At 41.3% G+C, this 20729-nt stretch overlaps 1 protein-coding gene across 7 annotated transcripts in view; it reads left to right on the plus strand.

The window, feature by feature from the left end:
- Positions 1-20729, plus strand: part of arfgef1 (ADP-ribosylation factor guanine nucleotide-exchange factor 1 (brefeldin A-inhibited)) — a 55378-nt gene that overhangs the window by 24474 nt on the left and 10175 nt on the right. For 2 of the 7 annotated variants that reach the window (XM_078281274.1, XM_078281276.1), the window contains exons 3-28: positions 665-821; positions 998-1144; positions 2432-2611; positions 3072-3125; positions 5265-5628; positions 6369-6488; positions 7682-7929; positions 8453-8586; positions 10569-10637; positions 10789-11023; positions 12079-12178; positions 12460-12599; positions 12721-12829; positions 14866-15067; positions 15159-15270; positions 16635-16840; positions 16967-17051; positions 17193-17358; positions 17838-17989; positions 18078-18206; positions 18303-18461; positions 18972-19116; positions 19286-19376; positions 19560-19600; positions 19760-19929; positions 20496-20647. In XM_078281274.1, coding sequence (XP_078137400.1) covers positions 665-821; positions 998-1144; positions 2432-2611; positions 3072-3125; positions 5265-5628; positions 6369-6488; positions 7682-7929; positions 8453-8586; positions 10569-10637; positions 10789-11023; positions 12079-12178; positions 12460-12599; positions 12721-12829; positions 14866-15067; positions 15159-15270; positions 16635-16840; positions 16967-17051; positions 17193-17358; positions 17838-17989; positions 18078-18206; positions 18303-18461; positions 18972-19116; positions 19286-19376; positions 19560-19600; positions 19760-19929; positions 20496-20647 — 3867 coding nt within the window. The remainder of the gene's footprint in view (positions 1-664; positions 822-997; positions 1145-2431; positions 2612-3071; positions 3126-5264; positions 5629-6368; positions 6489-7681; positions 7930-8452; positions 8587-10568; positions 10638-10788; positions 11024-12078; positions 12179-12459; positions 12600-12720; positions 12830-14865; positions 15068-15158; positions 15271-16634; positions 16841-16966; positions 17052-17192; positions 17359-17837; positions 17990-18077; positions 18207-18302; positions 18462-18971; positions 19117-19285; positions 19377-19559; positions 19601-19759; positions 19930-20495; positions 20648-20729) is intronic. The other 5 variants (XM_078281279.1, XM_078281280.1, XM_078281275.1 and 2 more) reach the window with 4 other exon arrangements.

A 20729-nucleotide genomic window follows, 5' to 3' on the forward strand; every position in this document is an offset into this window, starting at 1 on the left:
CCGTGATTGTGCCCTGCTATACTCTGTGAGGTTGTCCCTCTAAAAAAAGCTGAAGTCATCCTTTTTCATTGCCAAGACATAAACAATGCAACCCCTCCCTTCTTTAGCTGTCTCCTTCCCTCCCTTTCTCTGTTCTTCTCTTATTCCAGCTAGTGGGGTCTGGGTGTGGTGGTTGTGCTTGGGGATGCTATAGACAAATAGCTGCTGAAAAGCAATGGTCCATATTTTATTTCTTTGTCTCTGGTCTTTAAAAATTCAGAAAGAAATCAATGTATCGTTTGATTTAAGGCCAGAAGATGCTTTGTCAGCATGAACACATGGCAAAGCCTGAATAACAAACCTCTGGGATTAGTTACCCCCCTCCCCTCAAGTGAAAAATTTGAAGCAGTCAGGCACTACATTAAACTCAGCGTAATAAATATTGTGTTACTCTGCATTTTCCCAGAGGTACAGGATGTTGGAGGTTGTTTTCTACAGTGAAGCATGCCATTCTTTGTTTGCACTCACTTTTAGTTATTAGTGCCTGGATGCCTGGGAGTGTGTCAGGCAGATTTTTTAACCCTGCTTCTTTTCTAGAGACTCCAGTTGACAGACTGGACCGTGTGATCGCTGTGTTTATCTCACAGTCTCCATCTCTTTTTTTTTCTGTATTGTTCCTTCCTAGTCCGCCCAGTGGAGACGGCAAATCGGGTTCCAGCACTTTACCGCCAATCAAATCAAAGACCAACTTCATTGAAGCCGACAAGTACTTCTTGCCGTTTGAGCTGGCATGTCAGTCCAAATGTCCCCGCATCGTCATCACCTCGCTCGACTGTTTACAGGTCAGTGGCAGGACACGTTGGACTGCAGAGCCCCAAATGTTTGCCCTGAGATCTTATGCCTACCTCGACCAAGTCAACAACAAAAAATAAAACATTTAAGTATTTTTAATAGGGTCATTGTGCATAAAGTGTCATGACACGCATTCCCAATGTTAGCATATGTTTGTGCCTTGTAGAAGCTGATAGCGTACGGTCACCTGACGGGCAGCGCCCCGGACAGCACGGCTCCGGGCAAGAAGCTCATCGACCGGATCATCGAGACCATCTGCGCCTGTTTCCAAGGGCCGCAGACTGATGAGGGCGTGCAACTACAGATTATTAAGGTGTGCTGCTGTCCACCTCCTATGAAACACCTTTGATATGAAGTCCGTTTTATTGATATTAAATTCATTAACAACACTATTAGTGGCTGCATTTTAAGACAAACATTGTTTCAGCTTATGAATCAGTATGTCATTTGAAAGACTAATTTAGTTGGTGTGTAATTATGTTACAAATGTGATCATTTACTGGGAGACAAGCCGTAACTAGGCAATTAAAATGTGGAGTGGAGATTGTAGTACACTGCAGACATTTTGCCTATCCTACACACACACGCACACCAAATAAAAAGTGTAATTATATTTGTAGTATTTGTATTTTAGTATTCATGACCTGTATAAAGGTCACTGAGTAAAGTGTCCCATACTATGACTTGGCCTGAGAAAATGCATACACAAAAATATCCTTTTGATTCCTCTAGAAGGATTTTTTTAGTTGGTTTGTTTTGTCGTCACTGCTGGAGAATGACAGTGAGTTGGAAAATGTTGCCACCAAGGTAGAAGAAGCACGCACAGTTTGCAAAAGCTGCCTGAATAATAGATTTTATTTAGTGTTGAATGGCTGTTCATCATCATAGCTTGATTGCAGATCATAGGCATTGTTGGCTGGAAGCTTCAAATCCCCCATAAACCCATGAAATGTGTTCATCAATTTCATCATCTGTGAGATAGGAATTGTAATACTGCTGCAATGTTTACAATTTAAAAACGTGCAAGCCATCATAGTTTTCTTTTTTTCTTTTTTCTTTTTTTTTTTAAGTTCCTATTTTGATTTTATTTTTTAGCTAAATGTGTTGCTGGATTTGTATCCCGTAAGCACTTGGTATGAATGACTGATGATGTTTCTTGTGGTCTTTTGTGGTGCTGCACTGTGGTGGAAAAAAGTCCTCTGAGAAACAAAAAAATCTGCTCTTGTCTGTTCTGTAACTTCCTTCAGATATCTGATCTATCTGTTAGTGATTCACACTTGCATGAAAGTGTTAACCAGGTCCCAAGCAGGTAAAATACCAGCAGGACTTGGCAAAAGATTCAGGACTGTTTTTGAATGTGACACTGATGTATAAAATGTCCAGCGCATTTATGGAGTGAAGCACATGTGTATAAAAAGGCCTTAGAGACATATTGACATCAGCTGGCCCAAGTCAACCAGGTATAGGATTTTCTGCACTGACTGTCAAAGTATTTCCTTGTACAAGATAAATATTTTTTTTACCACAGCTATCCATTTGATGCTCATCTCAACCTGCCTCTGCCACTTTGACACCTCATGTCTTCCCTCCTTTCCTCCAGGCTCTGTTAACAGCTGTGACCTCCCAGCACATAGAAATCCACGAGGGCACTGTGCTGCAGGCCGTCCGCACGTGTTACAACATCTACCTGGCCAGCAAGAACCTCATCAACCAGACTACAGCCAAGGCCACGCTCACACAGATGCTCAACGTCATCTTCGCGCGCATGGAGAATCAAGCAGTATGTCCCACCGTCTGGAAACATTCACTTATAACACATAATCCTGTTTATGTAGAAAGACACACACAAGTGAGAGAGAGAGGGTAACTCCTCCCTTGAGTCATTATCTGATGGAATTTGACACAAAAGCCAATGTAGCAAATTGTAAGACTCAAAAATCTACGAAGTTGCAGTTAATAATTCTGCAACAAATTAGAAGTATACAAAACAGTTGTGGCATGGGGTCAGATCGGATTGTAATATACTGAAAGACATATTCTGTGGAAAGCTTTAAGCTTGATGGTTTACCCGAACCACTTTTTACTGATTTCATTAAAGTCTACTGTTTGCTTTGTGTCCAGAGGGACATTTTAGGTGTTGCCTTCAAAACAAAAGCTTGCTCTAATGTCATCTTTTTCTTTTTGAATGACACTTTTTCCCCTCCTCACCTGCCTCCCTTCCCTTCCTTTTGGACACATAGCTTACAAATCACAAGCTATCTTGGTCTCTGGCCTCCAGAAAGCGTGACCGCCAGGTAAAGCGTGCAGGATTGCCGTGACTTGCCTGATCAGAACTCTCAAACTCTTCTCTGTGTGTCTGTGTTTGCGCTTTTTTCTCCTCCATCCATTCATGTTACTCATCCGTTCTCTTCCTTTGCTCCTACACTGCACAGGAGCAGGTATGCTGTGTACTTTTTTTCCACCATATGCTTGCCGTGGCTTTTTTGTTGACTTGCCTACACATCATCTCGTTTTCCTGCACCAATTTACATCTTGGTTCACATTCACACCTGAGCGTGGGTAAATGTTTTATCACAGGTCAGCTACGCCCGTCTCATTCCTGACAGCTTTTTGTTATGTTTTCTTTCTCCAAAGGCCTAACGCAGTTCTTTTAGAACAATGAGCGACTGGTATGGAGTCAGACACAGACGGAGAATTATAAAGAAGCAGTCAGGGGTAGAGATAGAGAGACAAGGCAGACTTTGAGGCAGAGGCCTATTGTTGTGTTGTCACTGCTTGTGTAGTGTTGTGCTGCTGCACAGGGAGATCCACTCTTGTTTGTGTGTAGATGTATCCTCCTGACTGCAGCTCAGCATGGTATGATCACACACACACACGCTAACTCACACAGACTCAGCCTTCACTATCCGACTGAGGTGGCATTTAAATAATGAGCTTAGTTTGTTTGCGCTGCCTCGCTTGTCCCCTCCAGCCGAGGTGCGTCGTCTGGTCTTGTTACGGTTGCTCACATTCAATACTAATTGTTTCATTCAGAATACTGTGTCATGGAATTAAGTTGCTTACATTTAAATGTGACAATAGCAGCAGGCTCATTTAATTGGAGTCGAACAGCTTCTGGAAGTGTGGTTTCAAAAACAAGACATAATGGGTTTAATAAAAGAAGTTTGTGTGTGAAGTAATGTGAAATGCAGTCTTTAATTTGTGAGAGAAAAAATCAACTTTCTATGACGAAACAGCATAAAATATATCGTATAATTATGACTAGTGGCTAGAAAGGGAGATGAGACGCACTACTGACATCTCCAGTGTCCCTGCACTTGGCAGATTTATACTGTTAATTACAGTTATTTATTGAAAAGCTAGTCAGCTGTAGATAGAAGGATCGCAATCTGTCACCACTGTTTTGTAAATGTGTCATGTATTTCCATCTGTAAACCATACCTCTATTTAGTTACTGTGCTTTTTCTCTTTGAGTCACTCAAGTCTATAATTCGTTTTCTTTACTTTTTTTTACCATTTATGCCCAACAAATCTACAAATGCACTTGGATTGAAAATGCACCATGGGCTGCTGTTAATTTAGCTTGGCTGAGAGAACCTCCACTGCTTGTGATTGTTTGCTCTCTCTTTTGGAACTTGTACCGGTGTTTGCCATGAAATAGTGACGTGTGTAACATATGCATATAATAAAGTACTTTTTCCCTCTGAGATCAGCAGTAGAGATAGTTTAACTTTTTTCAAAAGCAAACTTTACCTCTGCCATGAAGCAATCTATTATCTAAGATAACACAATATTCACTAACATCACATATTCTTTTGGCCACAACCGTGTGCAAATGTCTTGTGACCCATTTTTAGCAACACTTTCCAGTACTCCATATCAGAAGCAGTGGTAACACATGTCAGCCATGACGCATCAGGCAGAACATGGCTGTATGAGCCATTTTCCATCAGAAATATCTTCTGCCACCAGCTATCTAAAAAAGACTCAGTTCACACCAGCCAGCATGAATCGATTCCACAAAGTTTGTCTCATCGCTGTTTTAGTAGCATGTCCTACTTCTCAGTGAGTGCGTATTCATACACATTTCCATAAGAACACACATCTAATGTATGCTGACACTCTAGATGTTAAAACATATTTTACAATAATCTAAGAAGTGTTGTCTTTGCTCTCTGCTTTGACATCTGGAAGTGTTGTGGCTCTGCTTTGGGTTCAGTGAGCCCTCAGGGAATCTAGACAGGTTGTTCAAACTTATAATTTCTGTTATGAGTTCGTTTACATATTATTAACCTGTACCTTTTCTGTGTGTGCCTATGTGTGTGTTGCATGTGCCTGCTTGATGAATGCTTTTGTTGTTTCTTTATGTGTATTGTCTGTGTATGTATGTTTTGTTTTTATTGTTTTGTGTGTGCGTGTGCGTGTGCGTGCAGCTGCAGGAAGCAAAGCAGCTGGAGAGAGAGCGGCACCGGCAGCACTCCCCGGTTACCCAGCAAAGTGAGCCAGACTCCCCCCAGCTCCAGGCTCACATCCACCCGCCGGCCAAGAGTCTGTCCCAGGAGGCCAACGGGCCCGTCACCCCTCCAACTCCCAGCATCACCATCCCATCCACCCCGTCCACCCCCTCGACACCCGCCCCAGAAGGCAGCAGCAGGTCTGGGGAGCAGGAGGAGCAGAGGGAGCAAGAGGAGCAGGGAGAGCAGGGGCCTGTCTACGAGAGCCCAGATCCAGAAAATGGTTCTGATTTCTGTGAAAATGAACAGACTGAGGCAGATCAAGCCACCGCAGCAGCACAGAGTAAGGCTGCGCACAAGGATTCATTTTATTGTCCTTTATTTTTATATTCTGTATCCTGATTTTCCTTTGGTCTACCAACAGACAAAGACAAAAGTACTATAATGACCGAAATGACTTGACCCTCCGCATCTTACAGTATCTTCTTCCCCAATATCTTGTTTTAACAAGTTAAAAATGTAATTATCAGAAGCAAAGTAATGACGAATGCCATTTAATTGTGACTTTAAAGTAATTAGGGCTCCATAAGAACACACTTGATAAACAGCCACAGCCACTGTTTAGGATCACATATTATTACTTTTTAAATTTTAATTAAAATGTAATTTAAATTTTTAATTTAACTTTTTGGGTGGCTTTTTTAACGGATAGGACAGCTGTAAATAGGAGAGGGGGGAGAGACTACAACCGCTCATTCACTGCGAGAGCTGGTGTAGAGTATGAAGAGTTGGATTAAAAATGTCTGTCAACAATGACATTGTAGATTTATGGATGCTGTCCCAGAAAGCACTATGCTTATAGCAGAAAGGATGTGTTTGCTTTCTGCATCTTTTTAGTCAACAAAGAAGGTGTGTTTTCTTAATGTGTGTGTGTGTGTGTGTGTGTGTGTGTGTGTGTGTGTGTGTGTGTGTGTGTGTGTATGTGTATGTGTATGTGTGTATGTGTATGTGTATGTGTATGTGTGTGTGTGTGTGTGTGTGTGTGTGTGTGTGTGTGTGTGTGTGTGTGTGTGTGTGATGCAGCAGCCCAGCAGCATCCACAGGCAGGTGAGGAGGAGGACGAGGGGACCCCAAACTATGAGGAGAAAGCTCAGGAAATCGTCCAGAGTATTCTGCAGGAGGTGGTCAATACTGTTGCAGGAGGTGAGATGTGTTCTGTAATGTATGGAGTAAAAAATATATATGAAATAATAAAATTCAAAGGCATTGGCTTATTATTCTCTGAGTGTCCTAAAATAATATTTTAATTTATAAGCACATTTCTATTGTTAATGTTGTAGGAGTCATTTAACTATTTACAAAGGAAATAAAAGCACACAGACCAAAGAAAAGATCATTTGTTCAACCCACCTTAGAGTAACTATCAAGTGGGAGTGTTTGTCATTGTGCATCAGCAGCTCAATGAACAGCAAGTTCAAATACTTACTCTTTATCCCGGGCAGCTCTAATGAGCTCCCATTTCAGTTTGCTCACCCTTTGTTTGCTATAGAATACAGGTTTTTTTAATTCCCACCGAATACCTGTGCCATTTTGTACCTGCTTTTTGTGAATCTGAGAATTTTTTATGTGAAACTGACCCTTGTAAATGTAGTGATCTAGCAGAATGCAGTTCAGCTGTGGAATCAACCACACGTTTAATTTATCTTTCCATTATTTGCACATTCCTTTCTTAAATACGTAAGGAAAAAGGAAAAGAGGTGCTCTTTACTGATTATACAAGCTGAACCTCATCCGCGCTTCCAGGCTGGTGCCCCCATTAAATAGATAACAAGCACATTTTTGGGTACAAAATGTGTCTGAAAGGAGATGCAAAAGTCTCTAAACCCCACTCTGCTAAGAAATAGTTCCTGGGAAGCTACACTATAATTTTGGGTCATGTCAAGTTCCCTGAAGTTCCCTTTGATGGTGACAAAAAGAAGGCAAAGCTCTCACAAGTTAAAAGAAGCCTTTATTTTTCTATGGCTGCAAAAAATAAAAAATAAAAACTTCATTAACTTGTACACACAAAAGAGTGGTGCTTTGGCTTCCATTTTCAAAATTTTTTTACCCTTGAGCAGCAATTTTACAAACAGGCTTTAATGGTCGGGAGGAACATTGAGGAGAAATGCACTCCAGTATCCTTTTTTAACCTAAAATGCTGTTGAACATGCTGTTCATCCATTTTTTTTATTTTTTTTTTGTTTCAAGTGTACATCATACAACTCCAGATTAAGATGTGACTGTTTAATGTTGCCTTGCCAGTCATGTTGTTTCAGGGTGTTTTAAGTATCTTCATATTGAGACTAGAGATCAATGTCCTGTCAATCCAACTTCTCCCTGCTCTGTCATCACCACAGGGCACTGCTTGGACCCCACAAACCTCTGCTCTGACACCAAGGAGTCTGGCGGCGATGGCGAGCCAGCAGAGTCGGAGCCGACTGAAGCGCCGACAGAGGGCACCCAGAGCTCCCTCGAGGACGAGGGCACCCTGGGTAGCGACAGCGAGCACGTCCATGCCAACGGCATTCCCGGCACGCCTATTTCTGCCAGCTTCACCCCCTCGCTGCCTGATGACAGACTGTCTCTCTCGTCCAATGACACTCAGGTAAAGGACGAGCCAGAGTTATTACATATCTGCTGGTTTAAATGAAATGAAGTGAAAAACAAAGTACACAGCAAATCATTTATTTTATGCGTTTCATATATAATATGTGTTCTGATTCTTGGCTGGAGTTCATACCCATTTTCCAAAATATGTAATTCTTGTTTATGATGTAACATGTTGGCCCTGCTGAATAGCTGTACTGGCTGAGAGTCAGAGGATAATGAACAACTTGATTTAATCAAAAGACAAAATAATGAAAAAGACTTGCACTGTTAGGACTACTAAATCCAGTTTCCTTACTGAATACATTTTCTGGAATGTCTTATGTAATCGCCCTTCTTTTCAGCTGTATATGAAGTCCCCAATCATTGTTGATTGCACTCCTCAGTGATCAAGGTTTAACCAATCTAATAGACCTGGAGGCTTTTAATCATACACTTTGTATGTGTAGTATAGGCTGAGATTCAGTAAAAGAAGATGTTGGTAACTGCACACTGGTTTTACTGTTTTTGTTTCTCTGTAGGAGTCAGGAGCAGCGCCGGGCCAGCCGCCAGGTGCAAAGTTCTCCCACATCCTCCAGAAAGATGCCTTTCTTGTCTTTCGCTCACTCTGCAAGCTGTCAATGAAACCGCTGTCAGATGGACCACCTGATCCCAAGTAAGAATTCATTCCATGTAGTGTGCAACAATGGGTTATCAGTATTATTTGCTTGATCATTTTTGTGCATAAGTTCAACCAAGTGAAAGAATTATTGTGCACAAAAAGTCAGAGCTATATACTTTAACACAATTGACTAATTATGATCAGAAGGTGTAGAAACAGGCTGTAGTCTGACTAAGAGATAACCTCAGTGACATACATTGTTCTTTGTCATTTAGATATTTTCCAGCTTTTGCTCCTAAGCACACCAAAAGTGGAAGGTCGTGTTTTATTCTAAAAATCTCACTGTTTGTTAAATGGCTCTGTTGCCTCAGTTATGATTCTGTGTGAGTGTGTTGGGTATAAGAATAGACGTGAGTCATGGTTTAAAATGAGGATGGCTGAAGTGATCACGGTAGTGTTTTGATAAATGGTGATGAAGGAGACAATGAGGCATCGCTCAGCATTTTCTAAATCACTTCCTGGTTTCATGAATCCCTTTAACGGTTTCTCTTTTTCAAAGCACCAGAAAGAGGAACATTAATTAGATTTTGCCATCATTCATTATTACTTCTGACCACGCTCTGGTTTTGCCAAATTGGCTCATCCTGATAGCAGTAGCTTTTGTGAAACATGATTTCCTGCATCTGGTTTCTGTGTATAACTCAATTCACACAGTGCCTGTGGGGTGACTAATATTTGTTTACTTTTGTATTTATCTAATCTTTTCAATTCTTGAATAGTGTTGTTGGAAAATGAATGTGGTGGAAATGCAAGGTGTGTGTGTGTGTGGGATGAAGGCCACGTCAATTACCTCAGCACTGATTTGCCATGTCACTGCCAGATAGAAACCTTTTACCCTTCTAACAAGGCTACTCTGATGTTTCACTCTCTGTCACGCACACACACACATACAGCACAGCACACAGATGGAAAAGCGGCATTGTTATTATCTTAACTATCAGAAAGTACTTTGCATCTTCATGGTGGACCAGGTGGTACACATCAGGTCTCAAGAGGGATTATTATACGCCTGTTATGGGACATCTATGATGATTTACGGTATAGGTACATGTACAACACAACGCTGTCCCTCAAACAAGTGTAGAAGTCGTAAATGTGTTAAATATGGATAAATCATCTTGACCAGGGCCACATTGGACATTTGTCAAATCTGACATTATTCTCTCTGTGTAATCCTTACCGCACTTTAGTTAAGTCATTGTGGTTCAAAAAATACTTTCAAAATGAAATGACATGAAGTGTAGTTTGATTGATCTCACACAACAAACAGTATCATCTCTCCTGTTCTGTAGAATTATGTGTAATGTAGTCTTTTATGCAACACTTTGGATTTAGATTTATTTCTGCATCCTGTTACCATTAATAAATGTATAAATGACAATAATATACATATTTTACTTTTAATCATAAACACAAGACGTATATTACTAATAATTATTTTTTTCTTTTGTTTTTCTTGCTCTGTAGACAATGAAAAACAATGAACAAGAATGCATGTGTACGCTTTGACAGAAGTAGCCTTTTTAGGGAAAAATGTCTGTTTTTGGGCACTTGCAGAAGCAGTAGAGACATTTTGTTGTGCCACATAAATCCTACTTTGTCTGCTCGCCAGAGATGGAAGACATTGCAGAGAAGCAGCCAATCTCAGCATATAAAGTAGCTGAAAGTATTTTTTTTTAAGTCCAGTTCTTCTGTCCTGCTGCAGCAGAAAAACACAGACAGAGGAGCTTTGTTTTAGTTGCCTTATCATTTCTTTGATGGCTGTTGAAGAGTTTAACTCTCAGATTGAGAAATACAGTATTATGTGGTCTCAGTGTGCATTACGCTGCTGTTTCTTTGAGGTGTAACTTTTCTTAAAGGACAGATAATTTGCCTATTAGTACTTGGTTTTAGCGAGACTTCTTTGTTTTTCCCGCGCTGAATGTATTGTACGTCTGAAATGTTAATGCTCATCCGATTGGACAATGTGTTCTCAGAGTCTTGAACAGATGGCTGGAAAAAAGATACAGACAAGGACCTGCACTTTATGCACAAAAATACACACAGTCAGTCTTTTCCCTCTTATTGAAATATTCAGACTGATCTCATGATAATACCAGTACTGTGTCTTATCCTTATTTTCCCCTGACTATACACGAATAGTCCCATGGAAAGAGTGCCTGAACTTCCTCCTCTGATCCCCCCCCACTACCTCAGGTCCCATGAGCTGCGATCGAAGGTCTTGTCCCTCCAGCTGCTCCTGTCCATCCTGCAGAACGCCGGGCCCATCTTCAAGACCAACGAGATGTTCATCAATGCCATCAAGCAGTACCTGTGTGTGGCCCTGTCCAAGAATGGTGTCTCCTCCGTGCCTGAGGTCTTCGAACTCTCTCTCTCCATTTTCCTCACTCTGCTCTCCCACTTCAAGACGCACCTCAAGATGCAAATCGAGGTAACATATTCACTGCAGCGTCTTGTGCTTGTCAAGAAAATTTCAGGTTTTGTTGACAGCTTCTCATACTGAAATTGTAAGGGTAAAGAAAATAACAATTTCTCTGCTGACAGCCTGAGTAGACCTTAATGCGATGATCATAAAACACTATATTTTGCATAGTTTTTCAGTCTTAACACCTGATGTAGTTTTTCAACAACTTCTATCCTACTCAAACTTTAACTCAACACTTACTGCAGCTGCTTTACAGTAACCACAGCTTTTAACGTGTTGCAATAAACGCCGTCCACATTTCCAAAACACACACACACACACTTGCTTTCTGACAACTGTTACCTGCTGCTCTTGTTCATCAGCAGTTTGCTCTTCATGTGTTCAGTTTTTTTCTTTTAATTTTGATTCATATATATAGGATAAAACCTGATGGACCAGTTGGCTAGTTACATTTGCTATATTTATATATCCACCCACCACAATGGGAAGCAACAGTTTCACACCTTCTCTGACAGCTGGGCCTGGCAGTGTTTCTAGGAAATTAACGACAAAAGTGGAAGTATTGCAAAAAATATTAATCACAACAGATTGCAAAATTGTTCCTATAAACATCAGTTTCTACCTATGTGTACTCCTTTCAACACACGTTACAGGTTAATATTCACCTGCTTTACTATAATTAAATGAAATCGACATTGTGGTTCTTTTCACCGTCTTCTTTCCCTGTTGTTGAAGAACACCACACACAGCATACTCTGACACTGACAGTCTGACTCCATTTCTCAATGCAGCTGACACAAATGATGTATGGGAGATGTGGTTTCTCACAGAGTACTGTAACATTCTTCCACTTCGGAGCAATTGAGAGTTGCTCCATGATCTCCTTTCTGCTGCCCACAGTTGATCGTTGTGTTTTAGTTGGCCCAAGGTTGATGACCACCTGCTGTATTTGCTGTGTCTACTGAAAGAAACTCATGTGGGCTCCTGGAGAATGCTGTGTGTTGTGTTGGCTATGCAGGCAGTTGATGTTTTTTTCCCCCCTCTCCTGACTCTGTCCGCAGGTGTTCTTCAAGGAGATTTTCCTCTACATTCTTGAGACGTCCACAAGCTCCTACGACCACAAGTGGATGGTCATACAAACCCTCACTAGAATATGCGCAGGTTTTCATTTTAATCAATTGTATTGATTGTTTTGTCTAATTTGATAAAGAGGCAGTAATGGAGGCTTCTGGTACACAATACCTGAAGTTTACAAAATAGGTGTCAGCTAAATGTGTTTAATCACATCATCATTTTTTAAAGGTTTCAGTTAATTTAATTTAATTTAGCCTATAATTAACCTTTAATTATTGATGCTTTCTTCAGACTCCATAAAAAGCTGTGTACACAGCCTGTATTTGTTTCACAGATTGTCACTGACAAACTCCATCTGTTTCTCTCAGATGCCCAGAGTGTGGTGGACATCTACGTGAACTATGATTGTGACTTGAATGCTGCTAACATATTTGAGCGGTTGGTCAATGACCTCTCGAAAATTGCGCAGGGTCGCGGAGGCCATGAGCTTGGCACAACAACCCTACAGGTGATGTTTCTTCTCGCTCTCTCTTTACTTTAGTTGGTATTTTTGTTCTATAAAGGTTCAATATTTATTATGTTTTTACAGTTATTTATAATACCGTAATTATTTTTGTATCCCTTTTTAGGAGCTGACCCTGAGAAAGAAAGGCCTTGAATGTCTAGTGTCCATCCTGAAATGTATGGTAGAATGGAGTAAAGACCAATACGTTAACCCCAACTCCCAGACCAGCCTAGGTAAGACACGCTGAACATGAATATCATTTATCAATCAATAAGAATATTACCTCTCTGTTTGATTCTACACACTAAATATCTAGTATTAAGACACAAATGTGGCATAAATCATGTTTGTATTTTAGTCTAGGTCAGTGAAAGAGAAATTAAACACATAATTATCCCATCACTAGTTTGGAAGGACTAATTAAACTCCAGTTGGAAATCTCTGTATTCCATATTATTATATCGAGACGTGATCAGAAGTGGTTTGAATTTACGTTCACAGCTTAATTACAGATGGTACATGCTAGAATTGTGTGCCTGCAATGTTACACTTTGTTGGCTTTGCCCATAAAAACCCAGATTGTTGTTTTTTTCTCAATGGTCTGTGGAGAAGGGTTAGGGAAGGTGTATGTCAGAGATGAGACTTCCAAGGCTATAAATAAACTTTTCCTCTGATCAGCCTGTTTTATTGGCAACAGTTTATCCTCAAGGTTAACTGCGGTAAGTGATAAAGCTTAGTCTAAAACGGAGCAATACTTGCAGCCGAGCCGCTGTGAAACGCCCATCTACAACATACAGAGCAAATCCTGTGTATGAGACTGGCCCCTGGGTCTTCTGCACACCGGAGGATTTCTGTTGTTTTCCAAAGAAAACTAAGGAGCAAGTGCAACTTTGTCAAAGGACTGGAAAAGATATCCCACAAGCCACTGGAACATGGACACTGGAAATGTCAGCTTTGGGCCAAGCTGTCAAGACTAACCAGCAGAGGCAGTTAAACTTAGTACAAGTCATTAGTAATATAGCAGGAGCTCACGGGTCAAAATTTAAACTTTGAATGTTAAATCCGCCCTGCTGGCTGTTAGGGATTTCAGACGAAGGACTATTTTCTACCGTGTACAGTCGAAGTGCAATAATATTTTTGAAATGTGTACTGCATTCAAGCACAATATACCACATTTTAATTGTACCTTGTTGTGTCATTCCCCCCCCCCCCCCCCCTTTTTTTTGTACATCTTCAAAGCAAGAGCAGGTAATGGTAGAACAGTACAGAGCTTTTGCTAGAACGTGTTGCTGTGATAAGAATTGGTTGTTTTCAGCCTGTTGTGTCTGTAGCTTTAGATGATTTTGTACTAGTCCAGCCTTCAATAACCTGTGTTGTTTGTAGGGTTTTCCGTTACCCACTTACGCCCCATAGATTGTAACCAGAACCATGAATGGATTCATTAAAGTAACGGTAGAAACACTTTTTTCTGAACTCGGTAAAAATCATGCTTGTTAATCTCATGAATATGTAATGAACACATAACCAGTACACATCTTAAACTTTCAGTTCATTTTCCCTCCTCCCTCTGTATTCCTCCGTCTTTTTCTCTCTATGATGTACGCCTAAGAATGGGGAGCACACTGCCAGCTCACATTACTGTGACACTGTCCTGAATGTTTTAAAGAGTTTCCGATGGGTAATCAGACACCTGGCCCTAGCACAGGGTTACAGGGTCAACCCACTCCAGCAGCAGCAGCAGCAGCCGATCCCCTGCACCTGTCTCGGCTAGCTTAAAAAAAAAAAAAAAAAACTCTCTTGGCCTCTAAATTTTTGCTGCTTCCTCTTTGACTGCCTGGAGCTTTTTAGATAACCCACCTTTTATAATAACCTCCCCACATACCATGCCTTGCACCTGCTCAGTGTGAGTAAGTGTGTGTTTTCTGGAGTTTGTTAGGCTGTGATCTTGTGTGCATGTGAGTAACACCAGTGTGCATACCCTCCCTGCCAACAACAATCATTAAGATGGGCTTAGGGTCATTTTGTTCTCTGTGTTGCAGTTTCCACTTTCAATTACTGAAGTCTCTCTCCCACAGTAGAAGAATTAAGTTAGCTAATTTTTTAAGACTCCAGGCTGGCTTTGTGTCAGCAAGAGTTTGAATTAAAAACTATCACCTTTGTGATGGTTTCAGGATTTTGGTTCTTACAGTAACAATATAAATACTTGGTTTATTTCCATTAATCTATAACCCCTTTTGGATTATCTTATGTCGTGTTTTTTGCTCTTCAGGCCAGGAGAAACCATCAGAACAGGAGAGCACAGAGACCAAGGCCCCAGAGACAATAAACCGCTATGGGAGCATTAACTCTCTGGACTCCACAGCCTCATCTGGCATCGGCAGCTACAGCACCCAGATGTCCGGTACCGACAACCCTGAGCAGTTTGAGGTCCTCAAACAGCAAAAGGAGATCATCGAGCAAGGCATTGACCTGTACGTTCCACTACGTACACTTCCATGTTGCATTTTATCCTTACTGCGATGCTGCATTGGCTACAGTATGTTCTCTGTGGATTCTACACAGGTTTAACAAGAAACCAAAGAGAGGAATCCAGTACCTTCAAGAGCAAGGCATGCTGGGTACAACCCCAGAGGATCTTGCTCAGTTCTTGCACCAAGAAGAGCGGCTTGATTCGGTAACAAGTCACCCTGTTTTCATTCAGTTTCTCAGCTAAAGTCAAGCGCAGACTACAAGACCTTCAAAATCATAGACATGAGGGCGTACAAACTGATCTCAGACGAGGTGTGCTGATTACAAGATTATTCCACTTGAGTCAAACGATCACAATATTCATCAAAAACGTGAGAAGTCACCGTTTGTTAAATTGCGCGAGTTTTTGAGGTGTACATGTTATGGATTCTACCCCAAAAACTGTTGTATGTTTCAAACAGAAGATATAAAAACAGCACAGATGAAGGAAAAAACAGGTTCTTAGAAAGAATTACAGAAAATGTGATTGTACAAGCAAACGGAGGGCAGGGAGTTGTGGTTTTTGTTGTGATAAACACACAAATAATGTTGTAGGGCGCCTGTGTAGCTGACCTGGCAGAGCACGCGCCCATATATAGAGGTGTACTCCGACCTGCGGCACTTTGCTGCGTGTCGTTCCCTCTCTCTCTCCCCCTTCATGTCTTCAGCTGTCCTATACAAATAAAGGCCTAAAATGCCCAAAAAATAATCTTAAAATTATTCAGTATTCCAGTAAAACATGATTCATATCAACATCATCACCAGCCTCAGCCTTTGTGCCGACTTGATGCCTTTGTCTCAGAGCTGAGAAATATGTCTGGGACAGGCAAATCAAGGGAAAGTCTTATAGTCTCTACTATCCTATGGACAATAGACAGCTCTAAATGCTTGTCAAAGAAACAAATAGCCTCAGCAAACTCTGCACTTTCTCCCTTGTGCATCAGCCAGCCAAACCACACCGAAGCCACACAATAATCTAATCCCTGTCCACCAGCAGTGGACATTGTAACTCTAATGAGGAGCCCACTCGCTTTGATTGGACAGCCTCGAGGGTGTCTGTGCACAGCGGTAATCAGCATTAAAGAGTGTTCATAACATTTGGTTAGAAACAAGGGCCCTTGGTTGCAGTGGCACAACAGCAGCATTAAACAGTGGATAACCATGAAAGTCTATCATGTATTTATCTAATCCACACTGACTGGATAGACCTGCTGTTAGAGCAGTGCTTCTTATTAGTGGAAAGTGTAAGTGGTGAAAGGCAGAAAAATAAGTTGCTCTTTTACAGTGTTGAAGTACATTTTCTTTGTCTGCTTTCCCTCTTATGACATGAGAAAGGTTATGTGAAGAGCAACTTATTGCAATTCTAGTGTGTGAGTGTTGAGCTCTCACTCTGTTCAAACCAAATTCAAAACATGGGGGTGTAACAGCACAGCCTTTCTGTTCTTTTGGCAGGATTTTCTGTCTTGTTCTAATTTGTATTTTACATTGCAGTATGTTAAAATAAGACTGCCCTAACTTTTGCTCTCCTAGACTCAAGTGGGAGAATTCCTCGGGGATAATGACCGTTTCAATAAAGAGGTGATGTATGCCTACGTGGATCAAATGGACTTCCAGGGCAAAGACTTTGTTTCTGCACTAAGGATGTTCCTGGAGGGCTTTCGGCTCCCCGGAGAGGCCCAGAAGATTGACCGGCTCATGGAGAAATTTGCAGCGAGATATCTTGAATGCAATCAGGGGTGAGTTTACATCTCTGGCTGGAAAATCCTCAATATGGAAGTAGCTAAATTTGATTTAACATAAGAGATATGCTATTGAAATGCATTGTGTCTTTCCTTCCCTTCCTCTGTCCTTCAATTTTCCAGGCAAACCCTCTTTGCCAGTGCTGACACAGCATACGTCCTTGCCTACTCGATCATTATGTTGACAACAGACCTTCACAGTCCACAGGTAAGCACTCCACCTCAGGGAGGCGGCAGCCTTTGGGAATGTCTTTTGACAGCAGTCATTCCCTCAGATATCATTGCAACCTAAATCACTGGGACTGCATGTGCAGATTTTGACCCGTATCCTTGTTGTCGCCCCCCAAAGGTGAAGAATAAAATGACAAAAGAGCAATACATTAAGATGAACCGTGGCATCAACGACAGCAAAGACCTACCTGAGGAATATCTCTCAGCCATCTACGACGAGATTGCGGGAAAAAAGATTGCCATGAAGGAGACGAAAGAGATCACCATAAAATCCAACAAGCACAGTGAGTCTCGCTGCTATGGGATGTCTCAAAGGGATAATAAATACTAAGACTAAGATTCCAGTTATTATCAAGAGCCGATTACCTTATGTCTTTGTTGCTGTAATGGTTTTGAGATGAGACCCACAGAGCAAAGAAATCACAAAAACTCATTCAGTGGAAGAGTTATATGCAATGCTGGAACTCTTTTTGAAACAATACAAATATTAATAATAATATTAACCCTAACAGACAGTACGTTGACTTGTTCATATTTACCATCAATTGTTCTGTGAAAAACACTTAAATCAGCCGCTTAAAATATCAATAAGCTAAAGAGACCTATTTGAACTTTTTGTCTCGCGATAGTTCAGCCTCCTTTTAGACACTTTGCAGAGCTTGTTAGATAAAAGCTGCAGTGTTGTCCTTGCGGAGTTTGTTGGGTGTGTATGAGACTGTGAGTATTCTGTGTGTTCATGTCGCTGTTGTTTATTCCCGCTTAGGTGTGGCTAGCGAGAAGCAGAGGCGTCTGCTGTACAATGTGGAGATGGAGCAGATGGCCAAGACGGCCAAAGCTCTGATGGAGGCCGTCAGCCACGTGCAGGCTCCCTTCACCAGTGCCACACATCTGGAGCACGTCAGGCCCATGTTCAAGGTAGCAGACAGAGACACACGCACACATATGTGGGACATACGCAGTTTAACACAAAAATGATACACGTCGTCCCTCTGTTGTTCCGCAGCTGGCATGGACACCGTTCCTGGCAGCTTTCAGCGTGGGTCTACAGGACTGCGATGACACAGAGGTGGCTTCACTGTGTCTGGAAGGCATCCGTTTTGCCATCAGGATAGCATGCATCTTCTGCATACAGGTACTGTAGTCTTAACTGGAGGATTAGTGTCTGACTGTTTCTTATACTGTACATTGCAGTATTTTGACACACTACCTTTTAATTTTTTTGTCTCAGTTGGAGAGGGATGCGTATGTGCAGGCCCTGGCGAGGTTCACCCTGCTGACAGCCAGCTCTGGCATCTCAGAAATGAAGCAGAAGAACATTGACACCATCAAGACCCTCATCACTGTGGCCCACACCGATGGCAACTACCTGGGCAACTCCTGGCACGAGGTATGCTGTTCTACATAATCTCTAGTATCTCACCTCACCGTTCCTTTCTTTCTCCTTTCCTGATTCAAGCAATGAGTCACAATAGGCCTCAATTCCAAATGGGAAACAACATGAAACAAGGTTATTACATTAAAAAGATGTCTAAATTGTATTAAAAACTAAATACAGTAACATTTTAGTAAATACAGTTTATTCTGTTTAACCTTGTTGCTCAAGCAGTACAGGTTTTAAACAACATATGAAATAGAAGCTGACTCAATGAAAATGATTGGTTTGACTTCAAATCATAATGTTAGGGCATTTATTTAACCATTATGCAGTAATAGCTGTTTGTTGGGCAGCCAGTTGGACTTTGTTATTGGATCTTTCTGACATCTCCCTCTTTCCTCCCAATACACATATCTCCTGGTCCCCCCTTCTTCCATTCTGTCCCGGGCCTCCCAGTGTCAATTTTTGTTACTTTCTCTATGCATTTGTTTCTCTAAATATGTCCTGTCTTGTCTCTTTCAGATCATGAAGTGCATCAGTCAGCTGGAGCTGGCTCAGCTGATCGGTACAGGGGTGAAGGCACGCTACATCTCAGGGACGGTGCGCAGCAAAGATGGCTTCATTACAACTACGAAGGAGCAGAGCAACGACGAGTACCTGGGTCTAGGTCAGCACCAACTGATAAATACATATTGCAAAGCAAGTCCAATGTCCCAGATTATTCCTGTGTTTTTCAGTGGAGCTATACTTTTAATAAAACGTCAAAACGACAAGCTAAAACAAGCTCATTAATAGTATTTGTTTTTAGATGTAATCATCTGTGCTTTGCTCTGTAGTTGGAGGGACAGTGGACCGTAAGCAGATCGCCAGCATTCAGGAGTCCATCGGAGAGACCAGCTCTCAGAGTGTGGTGGTGGCTGTGGACAGGTACTGTAGTCACTCTGAACTGAAAAGAAAAACTGGAAAACTCTATTTTTCATATAATTCTATGTTTTGAGCAAACATCTTTTTTGCGTCAGACATCATCCTCTTATGGTTTTGGCAGAAATGCAAATTTGTCCATGCATTGTGGCTTTTAAATAATAATTGTCACGTATTTTTCTACTTTAGGATATTCACCGGTTCTACCAGACTGGATGGTAACGCAATAGGTGAGTCTAGCTGAACTAGCTACTTTATATACTGTATATACTATTCCTATTGCTCCAAAGACAGGTACATTCAAACTATTTTTGATCGCCATGAGTCACTTTGCCCGTACAAAGCACTCTTGCTTTGCTCATTGCCAACATCTTCTATCTATTCCTCAGTTGATTTTGTGCGCTGGCTGTGTGCTGTGTCCATGGATGAGCTGGCCTCGCCCACACACCCACGCATGTTCAGCTTGCAAAAAATAGTCGAGATCTCCTACTACAACATGGGTCGCATCAGGCTGCAGTGGTCCCGGATCTGGGAGGTTATCGGAGACCACTTCAACAAGGTGGGTGAGGATTGGTTACGCCAGGGATGGAAATCGTGAAACAGAAGCACATTTTTTAGACATGGATAGATAAAGTATAGTTCTGTTGTATAGGAAGAAACTCAAAATGGTGTCACTGATAATCTACATGGCCCAAAATAATGAGGTTAAACTATAGATAGAGGACTATTTACTTTCTCTCCCACCTACTGCCTTGCACAAGGCTGATTTCAGTCACTGATAAACACAAAGTGTTGCCAGAAAAGCTTTCTGCTAGTTTGTTGTTCAAGGACACATCTCTCAATGAGTAGCTGCAAACTGGGTTTAGCATTTTTTTTCAAATCAAATCCTCAAAATAGTCATTTATCATGTTGGAAAGTAGATTTTAAGATTATTGTTTTCCTGCTGGAGGGTGAACGGTTTCTTTTGTGCATCAACAGTAAATGCTTGTTGATCATTTGCAAGTCTTACTGAAGGAACTGTTGGAAAGCTGCACTTGACTTACATTCAAGAAAATGGTTTAAAATATGAAATGTAAAAAACAAAACAACGTGATGTTACTGAATTATGTTTTTATCTCTGTGCAGGTTGGCTGTAATACCAATGAAGATGTGGCAATTTTCGCAGTGGACTCTCTCAGGCAACTGTCCATGAAATTTTTGGAGAAGGGGGAGCTGGCGAACTTCAGATTCCAGAAAGACTTTCTGAGGCCCTTTGAGCACATCATGAAGAAGAACAGGTAAAGTAGTACATGCATATACTGTATAAGAGATAGATAGATAGATAGATCTTTTATTGTCATTGTGCTCAGAGTACAATGA

This window comes from Sander vitreus, chromosome 22 (assembly GCF_031162955.1).
Source record: "Sander vitreus isolate 19-12246 chromosome 22, sanVit1, whole genome shotgun sequence".
NCBI classification, from domain to species: domain Eukaryota; kingdom Metazoa; phylum Chordata; class Actinopteri; order Perciformes; family Percidae; genus Sander; species Sander vitreus.